The 22,559-nt window shown below is 38.3% G+C and overlaps 1 protein-coding gene across 3 annotated transcripts in view; it reads right to left on the bottom strand.

Annotated features, from left to right (window-relative positions):
• The window catches only part of GLIS3 (GLIS family zinc finger 3), a 446,998-nt gene that overhangs the window by 82,434 nt on the left and 342,005 nt on the right, over positions 1-22,559 (bottom strand). For all 3 annotated transcript variants that reach the window (XM_008543931.2, XM_008543923.2, XM_070589983.1), the window contains 2 exons: positions 22,206-22,367; positions 17,790-17,900 (listed from right to left, as the gene is read on the bottom strand). In XM_008543931.2, the coding sequence (XP_008542153.1) occupies positions 17,790-17,900; positions 22,206-22,367 (273 nt within the window). The remainder of the gene's footprint in view (positions 1-17,789; positions 17,901-22,205; positions 22,368-22,559) is intronic.

Consider the following 22,559-nt stretch of genomic DNA (forward strand, 5'->3'; position numbering starts at 1 on the left):
AGACTGCTCTAGAGGCTTCCTGTAGTCTCTAGCCTCTGTCGAAGTCATTTTCATGTTTAGAATCTACCATTCCTTCTTTGGACACTGACATCACTTTGTCTTTCTTCCTATCATCTAGCCCCTGCAATGAACTCCAATCTCCTCTCAAAAAAAATTAAGCCAACCCCAAAAGTCCAGACTAGAAAGCCAAAGATTTGAGAGAAGTGTGGAAGGATGATGAGGGCTACCAGCAGTCACTCATGGCACAAGGATTACATCTCAGAAGCTCTGTCCTCAGCCACGCTAGTCTGGCTGGTTCTGACAGAATGGGAAGAAACGAGACCAGGTCAAGACAAGGAAGCAGAAACAGATGTTGTCAACATTGCACACTGTCCTCTGAGCTGGAGAACATGATGCTATTTTTCTTTTCCAGATGTCCTGCTATCTGGAAGTCTCAGTGTGTATGCTTTTGTTCTCAAGGTCTACAAGAAACTCCAAACTCAGCGGTCTGCTGTGTCTAACTCCACTCTCAAATGCTCTAGTCTCATGTTGCTTGTCTGTCATCATTATTAGCACCCCCTTGGGAAGATGCTATTATTGGAAGTAATTTCACATTCTGACACTGCAGGAAGCTAGTACAAGTTGTAGCTACTTCAGATCTCTGTGAAGAGCCCTGTGCACTGGTAACTTTTAGTCCACTAGAAATATATTTATTTAAGAAATACTCATATATATGCTGAGGGAAGGAAGAGTGCCATAAAAAGACATGTATCCCTTTTGTCCTCAACAATCCTCCAGAGTAGAACGAGGAAAAATAGATTTGTTGTAGAGTCAACCAACCAACGTTTTAAGCCAGTGTGGGGGGACATTTTTGGTTTGACTTTAAAAAAAGAAAACGAGGTATTCTATTTTTAATCAGAAATTAACAAGTCAACAGTACTACATATAAAAGAAAATCTTAGCAACAAAAAGAAGAGATACTGAGAAATAATAATAATCTATCCTTCTGAGAATTCTGTTTTACTGTCCACAGAAACTAAAGTCTGTGCTTTTTAACAGAAACCCAAGAGTCTGTTGACAATGGGAAAGGACATGTCTTTGTAAAACTCCCATGGTAATCAAACATCAAGGAAAGGTGGTATGTGTAACACAGGCAACTTAATTTTTCCTTAGTATTTTGAAGATCAAAAGAATATCTCTATTTCACCAATGAGACACCCCTCAGTCTTCTACTTCCCCACTGGGGGAACCAAGCAAATTCCTTGGTTTCTCATGTCATTACCACAGGCTGAAATGATGTAACAATAACAGCAAACAGGGGTGTCCCCCTGTGCCAACTCTCTAATCAGTTTCAAAGTATGTTTTGTTGGTTCTCATTGACGCCACTCAAAGGAACTGGTCACTCGTGGTCTCAAAAGTTTTACAACAAATTGTGTGATTAAATTCCTTAAACATGTCTGTCCATTACTAATCCTCTTTTGCCAACATCCCTTTCAGAGAAAAATTGCAGCGCTCCATGGTGCCTGATTTATATTTCATTTTGAGAACAGGAAGTAAAGGGATTAAAGTTAAGGATTAAAACACTTACTCTTTACTGCATTTTTTTCTCCTCCCAAATGGCTTCCTGGTTGCCATGGCTACTGTTCACTGGTCCTTAGCCCTGAATGCACGTCTCTTTGCATTAATAAAATTATTTTAAATGAGACTTCATGGAAAACAATAGGGAAAGCAGCTTTAAGTTCAATTGCTCTTAAAAGAAGGTAGGATTTTAAAAAAAATCTTTTTTCTTCATCCTTTTATTGGTATCCTCAAGAGTGAAACTTGAACTGAAAGACGGCACAGGAACAATCTAAAGATATACAATGCAAAATAGGAATTAGGCAGCAGGGGTAAAAGGAGATTACTCTGAGATAGTGAGCTGGCCCTTAGCTTACAAACCAGTGTTTGTAGGAAGATTAAGGGTCCCTGGGAATTTCTCAAATGTTGCAACACCACAGAACATTTTAAAGGCAAAAATGCACGTAAATGCAGTGTTGCAATTCCACATTGCAAATACCAGCCAGGAAATGAAAAACTGAGGCTTTCACCACCACAAAGTTAACTTAACCATATCAATGTAAATATCACTACTTTGTATCCAAGTCGTTGTTCATGGTGGCAGCATCTGCATAAGTGTACGGCCAAAGAGGCAACAGCCATGAACAGTGTGTGCTGTCAGGGCTGAAGATGTCTGCATATGCAGTGCACACAGCTGATGCTGAGTTGGGTGTCGAAAAGGAAGGGTGACATTGACAAGTGAGCAAACACAACTGCATTTGAGTTGTTCCTTTAAAAACACTTCCCTGGCATTCATTTTAGAATATACAGCCTACATTCCTTTAAAAAGCCAAGGAAAACTAAGGAGATGGAATAGTAAAACCTCATTTTAAGATCTATTCTTACAGTCCAATGGCAGGCCAGGCTCCAGAACAAATTGTGGGAGGACTTCTAAAATACCACCTCATTCATTTTTTTTTCAGTGCTCCCCAATGCTTGGTTTTTCTCTGCCTTGACACCCAGTGGTTTCAAACTATTCCTTTATCCCACAGAGACTCTATTGAAACTAACTCTCCAGGTTCAAGTATACTCATCATTTCTCACTTCTTCTGATCCCATATCCCCATTAAAACCATCTTCCTTGCATAATATCCACAGAGGACAGACAGATGCTACTTGATAGATATATTAATGGGAGTCGAGGCACTGTTGCATTGCTTTTGCCATACAACAAAACAAAATTATATAGGGATCTTCTGGAGATAATCCCATAACTGGAAAGAATGATTGCTATGGTGGTGATTCTAAGCATTGTATCAGGCTAGGGGTATGGGTAATTTTAGGTATGGGTGAGCAATTCCCAAATCGAATCATGAGATCACTGATGCTACTCATGGGCAGGACTATAGAATCTGAAACAGACATGGATGGAAATGATCAAGTTATATACAGACCAAGAAGGTTTAGAATCATGTCTTTCAAACATCCATGTTCCTTCTTTCCTGGCTTCCGTCTTTTCTTTTGAAAACCACTTTTATTTTGGGATGATCCTGAAGATTTAGGGCCATTCCAGAGTAGGCTGGGGTTACTGTTTGGCTGTTCTTTCACATTTGCAACCAAGAGAAAGCAACAAGAACCTACTATTGAGAGGCAATGCTCCAGAGGTCTCTCAAGTTTCTCCATGTCTTGGGAGCAGAGGCACTGACTGCCTTTCTGGACTGTCTTTTTGTGGTTTCCTTGAGGAAGATTAGCCCTAAGCTAACATCTGTTGCCAATCCTCCTCTTTTTGCTGAGGAAGATTGGCCCTGAGCTAATATCTGTGCCCATCCTCCTCTATTTTATACATGGGATGGCTGCTACAGCATGACTTGATAAGTTGTGCATAGGTCTGTGCTGGGATCTGAACCAGCGAATCCTGGGCCACTAAAGCGGAGTGCACGAACCCAAACACTACACCACCGGGCTGGTCCCTGGACTACCTTTTTAAGGACGTTTCTATATCAAATACCTTTGGAAAACTGTCTGGGATAGTATCTTCCTCCTGAGCAAAGGGCAGGCATTTTAAGGAAGGTTCTCAAAGGCATAGGAGCCCGTAGGGGCAGAGTCTCAGTCAAGGGCCCTGCCACCATTTTCTAACAGAAGGCCACTTTAGAGCTTCTGGGAATGATCCTCATGCCAAGAACTCCTTGACAAGTTATGAAATTTCCCATTTTGGAAAATTAGACAGCCCATAATAAGAAAGGTAGAGTCCAAGAACACAGGATATGGAGTCAGAAAAACTGAGCTGGAGTACAGTTCTATTACTGACTTAGTGTGCTTTGTAAAGTCACTTAGCTTCTCTGAACCTCAGGTCTTTGATCTCTAAAACGAACTTACAATAATAACTGTAATACTAACCTTGCAGAATTGTTGTGAAGATTAAAGAGGTAAACAGGCATGAAAAATGCCCAGTAAACTGTGCTACACAGGTATTTGGTGGTTATTATTGTTCTTCCCATTTCCTTTAAACTCTTATTTCATAAGGGAAGAGAATAAAAATAGGTAATTGCACCCATTATGTTATTACTGGATGTTTTAAAGGCCAATTCACCCCTTCTTGCTGTCACTGATGGTTGAAGAGATATAAGTGGTACTAAGTTTGTGACTGTTCTGCTGTGTTGAAGTCTCCGATTAATTTCAAGCTTAATATGCTGCAGGAAGAGAGGGCTCATAACTGGGGTAGAGACGGGAGGTGGGGAGAAGGTTATGAAGCATTATGTTCCTCTGCTCATTTCTGCCATGATTTTAGGGCACCCTAATGTGTGTGAGTTTTTATGACCTGAAAATTGGAAAACTTGTTCTTGACGTCTTTTTCCATATAAAAGAACAAGATTATTAAAAAAAAAAAAGGAGCAGGGGAGTGAATCATCCTTGACTGCTATTTTGAGTACACAGAAATGAAATCTGATTTCTGTATTTGCTTATGTACAGATGAGGAAATGTCAAGGATGTCCTCTGCACTATCATCTCAAAATGCAATTTCTATTCAAAGTCCACAGTGGGTAAATATTATCCAGATTCCTACAGCTGGTGCTTGTGCGCTAGGGCTAGCCCAAAGTACTATTGTGAAATGGAGCTTCTTGTCTGTCATGATCTTGCCACCTCTTTACTTATGTTTTCCCTCTTTAGTCTCCTTTTTCAGAGCCCAGTGCTGTCCGTGCAAATACTGAGTGAGGAAAACTTATGGCAGTGAGTTTTCCTATATATTACTGAGTAAAAAGAATCAAAACAAAGGGGCCCCATAATATGTTTATATATATAATAGAAAAATATATGGAAAGATATGCACCAGTGTTAAGCCACTGCAATAAAGAATATCTCAACTCTGCTACTACCTGGCGTCTGTATGTCCTGTGAGTGAGAGTGCCAAACAGGAAATGTTAGAGACATAACTGCTGGAGGTAGAGTGGGAGAGGGGTACAGAGCCTAGCACAGGGGAGAAGATCGAAAGACAGCCCACTTAGCAAGTCAGGAAACTCAAGGTTCTAAGCCTCCACAAACTCTGCTACAAAAACACTTGTAAATATGATTATAAAAGTACACTTTGAGAAAGTGCAAAGAGATAAGGTCCAGAAAGTAGAGAAAGAGAGATCCATACCTCAAATTTCAACAAGGCAAAAAAGACAAAGCCTAGAAATGCAACTGATGACCAGAACACTTAAACTTCATGCTTGGAAAGATTCTAGAGAGAATCACAGGTTGGTGAGCAGGTCAGAAGGAAGGAAGTCAATAGGAGCCAGGATAGAGTTATTGAGAACAACCAGAGAATCCTCATTTCCTTTTTCTTTTTTGAGGAAGATTAGCCCTGAGCTAACTACTGCCAGCCCTCCCCTTTTTGCTGAGGAAGCCCGGCCCTGAGCTAACATCCATGCCCATCTTCCTCTACTTTATATGTGGGACGCCTACCACAGCATGGCGTGCCAAGTGGTGCCATGTCTGCACCTGGGATCTGAACCGGCGAACCCTGGGCTGCCGAGAAGCGGAATGTGCGAACTTAACCTCTGCACCACCGGGCAGGCCCCTCATTTCCTTTTCAGATACCATGAAGTGAAAGCCACACATATAATGAGCCTAGAATTCAACAAGATATTTAGCAGAGTCTCTCATGATAGCGTTTTGGACAAGACTAAGAAACCCGGAACTGATGACAGTCCAGCTGGATGCAGTCATAATTGGATGAACCACTGTATCTAAAGAATATTGATTAATGGAAATATGCCAACCTAACTAATTGCCTTGTCTCCTTTCACCCTAAATCTCTAATTCATCCCCGACATTACCACCATAATTTTCTTTCTAAATCATAGGTCTGACCACAGACTATGTTTAAACATCATAGGATGGCTTACATGGCCCTTTAGCACCAGTTCCCTTGTCAACCTTTTCAACCTCAATGCTTGTCTCAATAGCCATTAAATGACACTGTCGGTCTCATGTGACCCTAGCTGAAACTGTATCCTATGGCAAGAACAAAAAAGAAAGCATAGAGAGGAATGCAATCCATATGCTAAAAATTCTGGAAGCTGGGTAATCAGAAAAAATTGTAGGGAACTAGGGATATTAATGCAGAAGTTCTACATAGATCAGCGAGGCATTATGGGAAAGAAGAAGCGTCTTTGGAAGACAGTACTAGAACCCATGTGTAGTTGTTCCAGGAAGGTAGGTATTTGACTCAATAATATAAAGAATATTTGGACATATTAGACTTAATAAATAACAAAAAAAGGGATTGTCTTAGAAGCTGGAAAGCTTAAGATTTCTTGAAGAGGCTTTATGAATATCTTCTGGGAGTTTCTAAGTGTGAGTCCCCATACTGGGCTGCAGGGAGGATGAGGTGACATTTAAGGACTCATAATCCCGATGGATTGCAGCTGTGCCTACAACTGGCCCCGTGAAGTGGCAGTATAGCAAGCACCCATGCCAAAAAGCTGCTCAGGAAAAACATGTTTCTATTCTAATTAGAAGAACAGCTGTACTGAGGCATTTACTATTGGTAGTCCTTTAACAGTTAACTCAGGAGTTAGTCCCTACTCAACAAACAGCGGAAACAGTGAGCATTTAAGATGTCACATGACACCATGCTAGAGTTTATAAAGAGGGCTCTGGATTGCCTAGTGAGAGAATAATCTTTTGCCAAAAGGTTTTGTGGAATGCCAAGATTGCAAACAGTATGTCAAGACTTAACAAACAGCTTTGCATTAGGCAGTATTAACTAATTCTGGCGCACTTTCTGTAGGTCTTTCGTCTTGTAGGAAAACAGCATACCACCTTTTGGCATCATACTTGGCTCCCTTTCTGCTTCTAAATTTTCTCACTTCTCAGAAACAAACTAAAGAAAGTAGAAGTAGTAATAAAAAATTCATCTTCACTCTAAAGGCCAAAAGAATAAAATAAGATAATGTATACAAAATGACTCTGAAATGTTAAAGCATTAAACATAGGCAAAGTAAGACCCTTTCTTTATTATCACTATTACCACGATCACTATTAGAACATCCGAATCACAGAGACTGGATTCCACTTGATCAACAACTCAAGTGGAGCCTTGCAAAAGGCTCAAAGACCTATATGTCAAGTTCTCCCAACTTCTCAAGCAAGAATCCAACTAAACCAGCTGGGGCAGGAAAAGTCTCTTCTCCTCTTAGAAAATTCTTGTTATTATCTGACTTTCACCTCTCTACCCGACTAAGTAAAGCCAATTCCCTCAGCAGAAATGGAAGATGGCAAGCCATTTTCCTCTATATTGTAATACCTTCTAATAACAACTCCCACCTCCGTGGCCCCAGCTACCTCCTCCAAGGATTGAACTCTGTCTACACGCAGGACTGCAACAAACTGTGTTTTCTCACTAATAGCTACGACAAACCTAAGGGTTGCTGTTACTATCTTGATTTCACAAATGAGAGCCTGAAGTTTAGACACATTAAGTAATTCATCCAAGGTTATATTACTAAGACTGGTGATGTACGGATTTGAATTTAGGTCCATGACTCAGACATCCATATGCAGAAGAAACAAGCAGATAACTCACACAAGAGGAAATAAAATAATAAATAATTATAATAAGGAAATAATGAGAAGTCTTCTGTCAATTTAGCAAAGGCAAATTCAGGAAACAACCAAGGTCTAAAATGGGCACAAAAGTACAACTTCAGCATAAATCTGTACCCATCCATCTCTCATTCACACAACAATATCTGTGGGAGGACTGACAAAAGGCAAGGATTTCCAACCCAAAGACGTGAATTCCCTGGATGAAAATGGATGTTAGGATGGTCACCTTGTCCAGTCGAGATTTTAAAACACATAAATGTGACTATAAATGTGTTTCTTGTGTGAGGAAAAAACAAAGTGGATATATAAACCATTTTCAGTTCTGATACGATCTCAGTTTCCATTAATTGTTTTTAAATGGCTAAAATTTCTCCGAGGGGAAAATAAATTAACAGAGGAATCTGGAGTAGAGAAAACTAACTTACTAAAATTTCAACAACCACTTGTCTTCTCTCTTAGAAACCCTTAATGGACACCATGATGTAATTCTAGTAGTAACAGCTAACCTTTATTGGGCATGCATAACATGTCGGGCACCATGCTAAGTGTTTTACTATCATTATTTCACTTAATATGATATAAACACACCATATTAGCAAACATTATATGATATAAACTTATGACAAAAATGACTGATTTAAAAGTTAATATAATAATATTTTGGTAAACTTGTATGATTCTGTAAATTCTCTGATATATAATGTAAAATATATGTTTGAAAAGTATCCACTTATTTGCTTAAGTATAATCCTCTTACTCTCTTGGCACAATGTCTTTAAATTGGTTGGCATGAACATATTTGCTTTGAACAGTCAATGGTATAATGAAAGGGAACGGGAACGGGTATATCCAATAACTAATTTCCTTCTATTTTCCTAGTGAATAATCAATTTGCACTAATATAAATTACACTTTGAGGTTCATCATGCCCCATTTTCACGTGGCTAGTGTCACCTTCAAATAAAGTAACTTGAGTTAAATTTTAACATAATGGATTTTAGTTTGTGGTTGTGATGGTTAGTTTTATGTGTCCACTTGGCTAGCCTCTAGTCCCCAGTGAGGCAATAAAACACTAATATAGGTATTGCTGTGAAGATATTTTTTATATGTGATTAACATGTACAATCAGTTGATGTTTAAGTAAAGGAGATTATCCTTGATAATCTGGCTGGGCCTGATCCAATCAGTTGAAAGGCCTTCAGAGCAGAACTGAGGTTTCCCTGAGGAAGGAAACATTCCACCTGTGGACTGCTCATCCAATCCCGAAGCTGGGAACTCTAGCACCATCTTGTCTCTTCCCTTCCCCTCATCCCTGGCATTCAATCCATCACCACTTCCTGCCTACTCATTTTCATCCTGACTGCCACTACCCTCAGCCAGGTCTCCATTAAATCCTGGAAAAGTGCACACTGTCCTAACTGGTGCAATTGCTTCTAGTCTATCTCCACTCTGCATGTCAATTCACCATTTATACAATCAGCCCACCACTTGTCAAAATCCAGCTTTGACATCTCTGATTGCTTCAAGAGAAAGGAGCAGATCTTACCATTTCTGTACACCCAAGAACTTAGCAAAATATGAGACACACAGTAAATGTCAGGTAAGTAGAAGTCAATCCTACAGGACATCAGAAGCACAGACTCTTCTTACTGGGGATAAGTCTTTTGGGCATTTTAACTAAAGCCACGTGAAACAGTCACGAGGAGTCCTGCATTTCTTATGGCTCAGTGTCATTTTTTTTAAAACAGTTTTATTGAGGTATAATTGACATACAAAGAACTGCATATATTTAATGTATACAATTTGATGAGTTTGAATATATGCAAACACTCATGAAACTATTACCACAATCAAGGTAATAGACATATACAACACCTCCCAGAGTTTCCTTGTGTCCTGTTGTGGGTTTGTCTTTTTTTTTTTTTTGGTCATCAGAGGGTCTTAATTTAGGAGAGTCAGTGAAATCTCTGGAGCCTGGCTTTCCCTAGAAAAATACATTTTGCACATAATTTCTGAGATTTTATGAGCTTCCTAAAACCCATCCTGCCATGGACCCGCCTTATGGTCCATGGACCCCAAGTTAATAACCCCTGAATAGAACCAAACATCACAGGTTCAAGTTTGATTTTAATTCCTTCTGGTTTGGGTGCCAGCTTCATTTCCCTCATCTGAATCTTTTTTGCACTATGCTCCAAGTGTCCATATGACCCAGAAGGACTGGCTGTAGTAATCAGTGAAAGATAACTCTACCCACAAGAATATTTGGTTCTCAGGAGGAAAATATTTCCAAGGACACTGTTGTTCTGTTGTCAGTCACAATCCACTGCCCTGGGTTGCAGATATGTGATATAACAAAGCTTTCTACTGAAATAGCTACCCTTTCACCTCTGAGGCTCTGTGTTTGCCTTTCAAGGTAGCTGTGAAGATTGGGAAATGGAAAAACCAGGGGAATGTAACTTAAGCTAAGTCACGAAGCAATTCATGGCACTGCTTAAAAGCAGCCCATACCTCCTGACATCCAATCCAAACGCTGCTCTAAGACACAGCCACCTTCCCAGTATCCACCATGAAAAGTTTTTACATTTGGCTTATCCAAGCTCTATGTGAAGTCACCCTGAAAATAATTCTTCATGGCGCAGAGCCAAGAGAAGAACAAATGGGAAAATATTGCCCATGGCTATCAAAGACAAAGCTCAACTGAAGCTGAAAAGGGAAGACAAGAGAGAACTAGAAGAGGGAGCAGTAATTGCACGAGGGACGTGAGTTCTTTAGAAGTGGAGACGAAGAGCAAAAGCCCGAGAAGGGCCATGGTGAGCTGTGTCATGATATTTTAGGACATTATATTTAGGCAGCACAGAGTCTGAGCTAAATGCTTTTATTCCAAAATCGTTTTCATCAAAAATCTAAAAAATCTAATAAGAGAAAGGGAATGAGAAGCTTAGAAGGCTTCTGTCTGTCAATCAATCAAAAAAGCAATTATCTAGGAACTATTTCCGAAGGTAGCTGTGCTAGGCACTGTACAGCCTGAATTGCTCATTAAAGCACCTGTCATAGGGTCCTCATCCTTTACATAGTTGGCCAGAGCTGAACCAAACACCCTTATTTTTTTGTTCCAATTAAGAATTTTCAGGGGGAATAGAAATAAAACTACTTTGCCATGTATGACAAAGTATTAAATAATATGTAATCAAGAACAAGATAAAAACTCGTAGATCTCCCTATTGCTTTAACAATAGAACCTAAGACCTCCCTCGTTAAGAATCTCTATCATTTGCGAAGGAACCCCCAGATACCATGTTTCAGAAGCATTCTCTGTGCAACTCTATCACAGCATTTCTCCTACTGTACTGAAAGCATGTGTCTCCATGTGCCTCTTGTTGGAATGTAATCTTCAGGAGGGTGAGTTCAGGTCTCACTTGTTCCTAAATTCTCAGGGCTGGTGCAGGGCCTCACCTGTGCTACCTGAGCTGATTCCTCAGTGAATCACAGATGCTGACCATCTGAGTCTTTTTTTTAGGTGGGAGGCATGAGCTCTGTGTTTCACTGTCCAGCACACAGTCCCTTTAATGCCACTGCAGTGGAGGCCAGGCTGCAGGAAAGTGCAATTACCATAAGCTAAGAAGATCCTGACATCTATTGTGTTCTTAGTAGTACTAGGTCTTTTAAAAAAAGCTGAAACAGGAAGATACAGTATTTTGATTTAAGCCATGCTTTTAAAAATTTTGCAGCTAATACATTTCTCTCATTTCTAAAGTGGTCATTTGAATGTGTTCCTGACCAACTCACCTTAATAGGTGCCCCCTGCACTCTCCCTATCAACTCCCTTACTGTTTCCTTGCTTGCATTTACATTACTCACTTTCTGTTGATCTCTTTACTGTCATTGGGCTTCATCAAGACAATGTGGCTCTATGAGGACAGAGAACATGTATGTCTTATACACACTTGCATCTATGGTTCTAAACACAGTGCCTGGCACACAGTAAGTGCTTAAGAAATATTTGCTAAATGGAATAAATGAAATTATTTGAGATTGTATTTCTCAAATAATTTACTAGAAAAGTAGTTTGATGAGATTCTCTAGAGGAACAAGTAATTTTGAGCAATGCTTAATGTTATCTTGGAATATTGTATATCCAAGACTCTGAGACCTCTTGCAAGAAGCAAACAATTGAACATTATTTAGCTCAGCATTTCCCAAATACATATGACAACAAAAAACCTTTCAAAGCTAATATCTATTAACATCCTGTGGAATGTGTTCCAAAGAACACTCTTTGGAAAACACTGCTTAAGAGCTAACAAAGACATCGGGTCACTAGGCCTGGAGATGCTAGTATTTATTTTTCTGTATTTACAAAACTGAAGACAACTTTTCTGAACTCTCCAGAAAGAAACAGAAGCCTTTACTTCCAATTGCTTACTCTCATGGACAACTGCCCCTACTACTCCTTCCCACGCCCAAATGCGAATTCTCAATTCCTTTTTAATAGCTCTAATCACCATGTAGTATCAAAATGCTCTCGGAAGCATAGCTGGCATCACTGGGTCTAATTAAAATGGAAGCCTCCATACAACTGGTTTCAACTCCAAATCAGTACTATTGGAACAGAGTTAAATTTAAGATGATTTGTTTTTATCATGTAAATTTAATTATTAATTAGCATCACTATTTTGAACCAAAATTATTTGTCTTACAAAAGGATATCCAGGACTTTCTTGAAACCTTCAACTTCAAAGTTACCTTCAACTGAGGCATCAGGATATTCAGGCAGGACAGTATGTCTCATCATCATTTTGAGATGTGATGTAAGTAATTTGTCACCAACAATTGTTAAAGTACAGAAGTTAGTAATTGACTCCCTTTAAAAAAACATAGTGCCATTTTAATGTCATCCCCTTGGCAGCATCACTCTTACTCAAATTCCAACGATTTCTTAACTGTGAGAGGAGGGGCGTGGGCTACTTCATCTTGAAATGATATGTCCGTGATATGTGCCTATCATTGACATGCCATTAGGAGTTGGAATGATTTTTAATTTATTCCTGAGGAAAGAAAGAAGGGAGGAAGAAAGGAAGGAAGAGAAAAAATGAAAGAGGACTGTCAAAATCTAGGAGGACGTCTGATCATGTCCCCAACTTTTGGATGCCATCCTCCATGTAGATGATGACAGAAAACAACTAATACAAAAGCAAGCCTCACTAGCTCTTCTAATACATGCTTCCATTTAGTGGAAAATATATTAAGATTTTATCTTAAAATATTTTAAGATTCCAACAACTGCATAAAGCAAGGTGAGCCACATGGTACTTAATGAAATTGTTTAAAGTTTTGAGCATGTATGGGGTAGTGGTGGCTCTGAACAGATTCCAAAGAATTGCCAGTTCTACATGAGGAGAGTTGCATTAAATAAGCTGCTCTATTTTGGCCAAAAAGCTATACAGAGCTGTTCTGTAAGTAGGAAATATAAACACATGATACATTCACACACATTTCAAATGCCATGCTTGGTTTATAACAGCTTGTGTTCAGGTCCCAAAAGTGAAAGTCATCAACCATGGTGGGTCAAAGGTGAATGTTTAACAAACACTTAACAAATCACACCCAAAGTCTGGAATCTTTGTGGAAGTGTGAAATGGACGTAAGATTCATGTCATCTCTAACTTTTGGCCCAGCGTTCGTTGCATTCACTTTAAAAAGTCCATTTTGACCAACAACCCAATTAAAAAAATGGGCAAAAGATGTGAACAGAGATTTCTCCAAAGAAGATATATGGATGGGCAACAGGTACATGAAAACATGTTCAACAGCATTAACCATAAGGCAGAGGCAAATCAAATCTACAATGAGATATCACCTCACTCCGGTCAGAATGGCTATAATCAACAAGACAGGAAACAACAAGTGTTGGAGAGGATGTGGGGAGAAGGGAATCCTCGTACACTCCTGGTGGGAGTGCAAACTGGTGCAGCCACTATGGAAAACAGTATGGAGATTCCTCAAAAAATTAAGACTAGATCTACCATATGATCCAGATATTCCACTGCTGGGTATTTATCCAAAGAACTTGAAAGCACAAATGCATAAAGACACATGCACCTCTAAGTTCACTGCAGCATTATTCACAATGGCCAAGACTTGGAAGCAACCTAGGTGCCCATCAGGGGACGAATGGAAAAAGAAGACGTGGTTTATATATACAATGGAATACTACTCAGTCTTAAGAAAGGATGAAATCCAGCCATTTGTGACAACATGGATAGACCTTGAGGGAATTATGCTAAGTGAAATAAGTCAGAGGGAGAAAGTCAAATACTGCATGATCTCACTCATAAGTATAAGATAAAAACAACAAACAACACATAGCAATAGAGATTGGATTGATGATTACCAGAGGGGAAGGGGGAGGGAGTAAGGGGAAAGGGGTTATTAGGCACACATGTGTGGTAATGGATTTGTAATTAGTCTTTGCTTGGTGAACATGATGTGATCTACACAGAATTTGAAATATAATGTACATCTGAAAGTTATATAATGTTATAATCCAATGTTACTGCTATAAAAACAAAAATTAAAAATTCAAAAAAACCCCTCCTGCCTATGGCACTTCTAAGGTGAAAATGAAAAATTCTGATAAAACTCACAGCCTTGTGGAAAATTTCAGGTGACTTATTGCCTTAGTTTTCTGTTATTTCACTACTCACTATCAGACAGAATTGAAGGACAGATTTTGCCTTTCCTCTGCGAGCTATATTCTCTTCTCACTGGAGACCATAGCTGGCGACTTGAGTATTTTGCTACTCATTTATCTGTGTAGCCTTCTATTTAATGGACTCAAGATCTGGAAAGCGCATTCAATAGATGAAGTCGATACATCAGCTGATGGGATGTGTGGGTGTGCGCGCATTAGGCAAAGAGAAAAGTTACTCTCTGCATGCAATGAGCTGAATTATCCCTATTCCTTTGAAGAAGAGTCTTTTCTTCTTTTTCTTCTTCTTCTTTCTTTTCAGAGCTTGAATAACATTTAGCTGAGATTTCAGGTTCCTGGTTTTCAGTGGGATCCAACAGATGTGGGAAAGGGCCACCAGCCCATGGCCAGGGCATCACTTACATATCTTTTCTTGTCCTGATAAAACATTTGTATCGTGGCTGAGGGTGCCTTGTCACTGGCCCTGATTTCAGAGAGGGCCTCATGAAACTGGCCATGTTAAGACCAAAATAATGTCATTTAGTGTCTAGGAGGAGGTTAAAAAGAGGATTAGAGGCAGGCAGGCAGGCAGGGTATATTAAACGTGTCCATGACTAACAGGGTGTGACAGAAAAGGGTTTTATTCTTTTCAACAAAACAATTCCCTAGGGCTGGGACTATTACTCCACTGTGCCTTTATCACCTTGGAATTTTTATGGTTATTTTTGATGAATTCACATTTTTGTAAAGGCTTTTTTGAAAAGATGCCAGTTTTCAATTTTTAATTAAAGTCGTAAATAATCTTAATTCTGCCTTAAAAGGTTTATTGTTTCTTACTTTTTTTTTATTATTGCTGCCAGGAAATATTTCAAATACCAAGCCCTGATGTGAGTTAGCAATTAGAGTCTCTCCAAGGTCTAGTAACAACATTGTGCCCATGTAAATATTATATACTAGTATACTGGTGCAAGGTTTGAAAATGTGGATTCACTGATTTCAGGTTTATTGATACTGCTTCTCCTGGGAGTGACATTTCCTCTTTTTATTGGATGGAGCAACTTTCATCATTTAATTTCCACAAATTAATCCATCACAGATTCATAAACGATTTTTAAAATCTTCAGAGTAAAAAGATGGGTTAAAATTTGGAAAGTAAACACAGTAAAAGTGTCACTATGGGCTGGGCAATGAAAGTCAGCCAAATCTAGTGCAACCATTTGCAGGAAACAGTGCACATCAAAAACTAAATCACTGGGGAGACAACACCTCACTTTACATAAGACAAAGTTAAGAGAATACTGCGACATTTCACATTAGATTATAATACTGCTCCTCAAAAGTATATTCTTGTTATCTAGATTGCCTGTTGATGGTTTTCTGCAAATCACCTGTAAGTTTCTATTTTGTAGTCTCAAGGTCTGATTTTCTTTTTTACATTAATGCGCTTCAAGAATCTTTCACATAATCAAAACTACTCTTCTTTTCTTGAGAGGCTGAAACACACCATGTTTGAACAATAGAAACCAATTAATTAACAATTCCTGAAAATATCCCATAATGTTTCCATACCTACTGTCAACCTAGGTTACCTTATGTTGAACATCATATTGTTGCTTATTCATCTAGATATGGGACTTATGTTCTTTCATGTCCATGACAATTTTGAAGGTGCTCTCCCTTATGATAGATTTGCTATTACAGTAAAACCTCACACATTTAGGACAACTTGGAGGTGGAGAAAGGTCACATTTAGAGGAAAAAACGCTTATCAAGAGAGATTTTTTTTAACCAAACACAACTTTTCACTTCAAGTTTATAAGATATACATAGATAATGACAAAAACCATTAGACAGTCATTCTGCTGAACAGAGTTAATAACATGCAACAATAGTGTGCTATTTTAAAAATATTAAGCATCCTCCTTACAACTTTATTTATATTATTAATTCACTTAGCAGTTCCTTCGCTCTTCTAAAATACACGAACATAGCCAATCCATGCTGAATGATCATCTGTTGTCATCTGTTGATAATGATCATCTGTTATCAATTTATTGTTATTCCAATTAAAAAGACAACTATATTTACAGAGAAAAAATTATTTTAACAATTGACTTACAATAGCGGGTTTGTGTACAATTAAGCAAATCTATCAAATCCTTCTAACTGGGCATTTTTCTAACTCTCAGGGAAGAGGTCAAGTCTTTCCATATATGAGCCCTCAACTGGCATTGTGCTAACACCTCTCAAGGAAGAAAAAGTGCAAGTAACAAAAAGACTACACAGCATTTCCTAATGTGAAAGTATTAAATCCCTACAAACCATGAAGGAACACAAGATTCTAGTCAGCTGGAAGCCACGGTGACCTGAGAACCACGGCCATGGGGTTCAATCACTTGAAATAAGCTGATTCTTAAACTTCCCTTAAATTTGCTATGAAGGGCCCTTAGATGAAGCAGGTCCCATCTTAACACAAATGAAACACTCAAAAAGCCAAGGTCAGCTCAACATGTTTTCTGCCTCAGTCAGAAGAGACTTCTTGGTCCAAAAATTTACAGACTCAATTATCAGGATATGCCTTAAACGGTAGTAAGCTCCTCCTTTCTCGAGGTCTTGAAGCACAGCATGGCCAGCCACTTGCTGGAGACCTTATGAGGTCAGGAGAGCGAGTCAGGTGGGTTGGTTGGTTGTTATTTAACATTTCTTCCAAGTCTGAGATACTGTGATTTCTATGAACTCGAAAGATGCATTAATCCCTCATTGATGTCAAAGTAATTCCTTTCTCAGATTTTCATACACAATACCTATTAAGAAACGTGTTTCATAGCATTGGAGATTGGACTGGTGGTTACCTTTGGGGAAGGGGGGAGGGCAAAAGGGGTGATTAGGCTCACATGTGAGGGGATGGAGTATAATTAGTGTTCGGGTGGTGAACATGATGTAATGTATACAGAATTTGAAATATGATGTACATCCGAAAAAAATAAAAATTAAAAAAAAAACCTGAAAAAAAAGAAACGTGTTTTTTTCTAAGCTTAAAGGGAGAAAAGCTCTATGCTTACTTGCTCATCCTAGAGATTCACCTATCTTCTTCATCACAGCTAAAACGATTTTAGCCAACTGATATTTTAAGAAAAGGCACTTACCTCCAGAAAGAGTTTTTGTTGTGCTGTTTTTCCCAATTCAATTTTCTTTAGTTATCTGGACTTAATTTCCATAAAAGCCTTTTTCTACTTTCCAGTTTAGGTGACTTTCACTAATTTTCTCTGATTCTTATTATACAAGCCCTTCCCAGAAATTCATATAGGGTTTATCAGCTATGCAAACCATAGCCTTGCTATTGCTTCATGGAAGACTTCTCTCCTCAAAGAGTCTAAAATATATTACATCTTGAGAAGTACAAGAATTTCCAATGCCCCGTAGAAGCTCCCAGTACTGCAAGAGCAATTTAAATGTGCTTTTTCTGGCTGGATAAATCCTTTTTCAAAATTACCTTTTTCCTCACTTGTTGATCTTTGGAAGAATGTGCCTTCACATGCTTTCTTAGGGAACTTGGGTCTGTGTAGCGTTTGGTGCATCCTGGAATTTGACAAGCATAAGGTTTCTAAATAAGAAAGAAAGAAAGAAACAGCTGTGGTTAAATCATAAAGGCAACTGGGGGAGGTTTACTCAAAGACTACTGACTTCAGAGCGTGAACTATTATCAACTGACTGATGCGACATGCTGGGTAATATTCATGCATTTTAATTAGAAATCCCAGTAAGTTTGCAACAAGGCAAAGAGGGGAATAAAATTCCAAGAAACAAAGAAATGGCCTATCTTTGATGGTTTTTAAGAGACTGCTATAAAGTGCACTCTTACCACGAAACCTCGCGGCAATTTTAATGTGGAAATTATTAATAAGCATCTCCAGTCATACTTACAGTTCTGTTCCCCTGAAAACACTCTTTGGTACTGTCAGAAACTAGGAAACACATATTCTTTAAGAGTTCAGGTATAAAGAAACTGTAGAAAAGTCCAGGAAAGACTGGGAATGTTTCAGAAGAACCTTGATTCAGAAAGAGAGAGGGAGAGAATTAAAAGAGAAAATCAGTGGAAAGTGAGTAAGAGACAGAAGGTTTCAAACAACAGACACATGAAAAATCAGCCAGAGAAACATTAATACTATTAGTTGTAGAGGAGTCTTGGTGCTAAGCCTGGGTTATGTGAATAAGCCCTTGGCTGAGTATGATGAGAACTCAAGTTTTGGCCGCTCCAATTCCCCCATGCTCCTGAAAGATGTGAGGGGTGGAGCCGAAAGCTGAGGCTAGAAACTTTTTATTTTTGTATCCCTGGTGATGGGTACACAATAATTAGGAATGAATGAATGAATGAGAGCACTACACATCGATTCACATTTTAGCACCTATTCCTATTATAACAACAAAATTCATAGCAAGGGTTTGAGAGTATGGCTTTTAAGCTGTGAAATAAATCAAAACCTTCTGCTTGTTCTAAGAACTGAAAAAAAAAATCATGAGATTAACTGTGTTTATAAGATGTATTAACATCACTCATCTACTTAATATCTCAACAGGTAGATATCAGAGCTATGTCTATGTGAGGTGAAATGTAAGGAAGAGAACTGAAACTCTGTCTCTAAAAGAGAATTTTTGCTTTAGAAACTTGCTTATTGATACCCCCCAAAAAAACTCAGATTTTTTTTTCCTACTGTTTATATTTTGTTCCTGTTTTCATGTGCATGCTTGTCATTTTGTGGGCCAAGATGTAAGTGGATTCTATTATTTGCCCCTCTGGAAGCTATGTTATGATTCGTGCTTTTTTTTGGCCATTTTTTATTCCAAGAACAAGGTAAAGTCATGAATATATACAGTAATTCAGTTAGAAACTCCCATATTGAATTGTAAGTTTGATTATGTGATGTTTTTGTTCATTGACTGATTGACTGAATCACTCAACAGCTCTTACGCTTCCATAATGTGCTGGGCACTGTGTTACATATTAGGGACATAACAATGAACAATGGATGAACTAGGCTCTCAATATCTCACAGTTTTTGCAAAACACTGAGCCAATTATAGGCTGAAGTCACTTACCAATGAGTTTCCATTGGGTAACCAAAGGTTTTCTTTAACCTGGGAATCTTTACTGGGTGCACACAGCTTTCTTGTCCTGGTCTTCTCTTTCCTGCCTTGGCTTTGGGGGAGCAACTAGCCAATATCTTTATTGGCAGTCATCTTGTGACCATATAAGCTCACGTTTTAAGCATCAGGGGAGATGTTGCATATAAAAAAAATCTTTGGGAATATTAACATGTTATATAAATTGATGCCTTTATTAGTACCATGGTTGCTATTATTTGGGTTGGAAAGATAAGAAATGGATCATGTCTTTTTTTTTGAGGAAGATTAGCTCTGAGGTAATCCTCCGTTTTTGCTGAGGAAGACTGGCCCTGAGCTAACATCCATGCCCATCTTCCTCTATTTTATATGTGGGACGCCTGACACAGCATGGTTTGATTAGTGGTGCATAGGCCTGTGCCCGGGATCCCAGCCAGTGAACCCAGGGCCGCTGAAGCAGAATATGCGAACCTAACCACTATGCCACCAGGTCATCCCCTGGATAATGTCATTTTGTATTTGTTTTTGAGATGTTCCTGAAGAAAGCTTGAATACTCACCATTCCTCCTTGCTGGGCTTCACTCCCCTGCTGTCAGCCACCTGGGACTGGTATGCCAAAATAGCAGTGTCAGGGGCTGGGCTCAGTAGTACTGGTGTACTGGCCATTTTATCTCAGATTACCTAAGCTTTAAATGGCATGTTACACTTCATCAAACTCTATTTCTCATTATTTTCCATTTGTACAGTAAAACTATTTCTCCTGTTTAGATATTAAGATGCAAATAGAGAAATGAATTAATAAAACTTTTCAGAATTAGAATTATGAACTCAGTAATCTTTATGGGAAAACCATTTTCCTATAAGTAAAGAAACATTTAGTTGAAGAAAGATAATTTATCCAAAATTCTGACAGCATTAGCAATAAGGAGTGCTTAATAAAGGGAATGGGGACCTAAATTTAAATAATAAATTCTTCAAGCAACTACAGTTTGCTTTTTAAAGCAAGTGTTTAATTTCTATATGATTTTAAAAGAGCTTAATAAAAATTTAAACAGGAGGTAGTTTGGATCTTAAAGAGAAAAAGACAGTTTTAAAAGATTTAATAAAGAATAATTTAAAAAAAAATAGCTGAGTTTTAAAAGCTACTGTATTGAACTGAATCATGAAATTATCACCTTAGGTAGCTTTCCTCAAAAATTTTAAAAAGGGATATATTTTTTTAACTTCCCAAATGATTTTAGAAAATGTTCTTAGTCTGATTAGCTAAAATAAGCTCCAAGCAAAGAAGGGTATTGTAGAACCATAACACTTAGCCTCACAATAGTTCTTTCAAACTACAGATAACTAGCTAGAGTAGAAGCAATTTCTCAAGACAATCTTGTCTCATGAATGTTCATTCTTCCATGATAAAGTTTAATGACAAATTGGAAAATTTATTGGATTCTACCAAGACCATTTTAGACATACAAAATAGGGCATTTTAACATAATTTATTCTTTTTTCCTACTTCTACCTTTAAAAAATACAGCTATTCAGCAAATTTATTCATTTAATATTCTATTCTATTGGTCCTAAAATCACTGCATTCAATTCAGTTAGAGCAGAAAGGTTCCATCTTATGCCCATATTATTCTAATTATATTTCAGATATTTACTAGGCAAACCATCACATTTATGTATATTAGGAGATAATTCTATTTAGAAAGGTTATGTGACACATAGCTAAAATGACTTCTATCAATATGACTAATAGAGACTAATATAAAATTTAATCAATATGTCAACTATAACATCAGAAGAATCTTAAATATGTATGAGAAGGTGTATAGAAATAACAGTATCTTTTCAAAATTCAAACTCTGGTGTAGTTTAATAATAGACATCAGACTGTTAACACTGAAAAAGTACTGTCATGAACACATTATTTGCAAGAACGTGAAATAAGAGATCTGTGATGTGTATAATACATTTATCCTGATGGCTTTGTTAAGCGAAGTGAAATTACATACAGTCTACCTGGCCTCATGTAAGGAAAATGGCATCAAAATCTGAGAAATGCAAAGGAGGACAATCACCATAATTGAGAAAATAAAAGAATATAAAAGGCATTTGCAAATGAGCAAAATGTTGCAGCACTAAGAGAGTTAAGGTGTAATAATGAAAATCAATTGTTCTCATAGGGTTTATGTCAATGGATGCGTGGCTGTTAACACATAGGAAGCGTGATGAAACTGAACCCCGGGGAAAGATTTGTTGATTTTTTTAGATCGCCTGAAGCTTAAAATACTAGCTGGTTTCTAAAGCAAAAGGCCCCATTCACTCTCAAAAACCTTGCCAGACTCAAAGTTCTTATGTCAAGAAGAAAATCACCAGGGTAAGAAAAAAAAAAATGCTTCCTATTTCTAGCAATAGCATATATTATCTATTTTAAGTGTATCATGATATTTGAATACTTATTTTAATGCCCAATCTCTAGGTCTCATTCTCAGTACTAAAATCTTCTATGTGACGGCCCCTGAACTGCCTCTGCTTGATACACAGAGGTAACCAAGGAACCCCTTTGTCCCAGGCAGTTGTAATATTTAGGATAACTTGTGACTACAGAAAAATGAAGAAAGAGCCAAACAGGGCCCCTTCTGGCCCTTTCCCAGGTTCCACTGCTGCCTTTGGCATTGTCCCTATAGCCTACAGACCATAAAGCAAACACCTTCACCATCCCACTATCAAACGGGCACTTCCTCAGGCCAGGGCTTCCGGCTGGAAGTTGGAAAGCTCCTGCCATTCTTACAGTGTCCAGATGTGTCCTCTGGTGCTTGGCGCGGTCACTGGAGTTGCTGAATGCCTTCTGGCAGCCCGGATGCTGGCACAAATACGGCTTTTCGCCCGTGTGGCTCCGCAAGTGAATCTTGAGATTTTCGAGCCTTGAAAAGGCCTTCTTGCAACCTTCAAACTGCAGAAAGAAAACAATTTTGGGTTGTTGAGAAGGACCTTTAGATCTGGGAGACAGGGAAAAAAAAAAAGTCCTTAGTTCGTACTTGGCCTAAAACAAAAAAATAAAATGAAATCCAAACAGTAACAAATATTACTTCTAAAAATATCCATATGTTTATGTGAACTGCATTTTTCCACTGAATATACATGC

The sequence above is a fragment of the Equus przewalskii genome, chromosome 22, assembly GCF_037783145.1.
Source record: "Equus przewalskii isolate Varuska chromosome 22, EquPr2, whole genome shotgun sequence".
Classification (NCBI taxonomy): domain Eukaryota; kingdom Metazoa; phylum Chordata; class Mammalia; order Perissodactyla; family Equidae; genus Equus; species Equus przewalskii.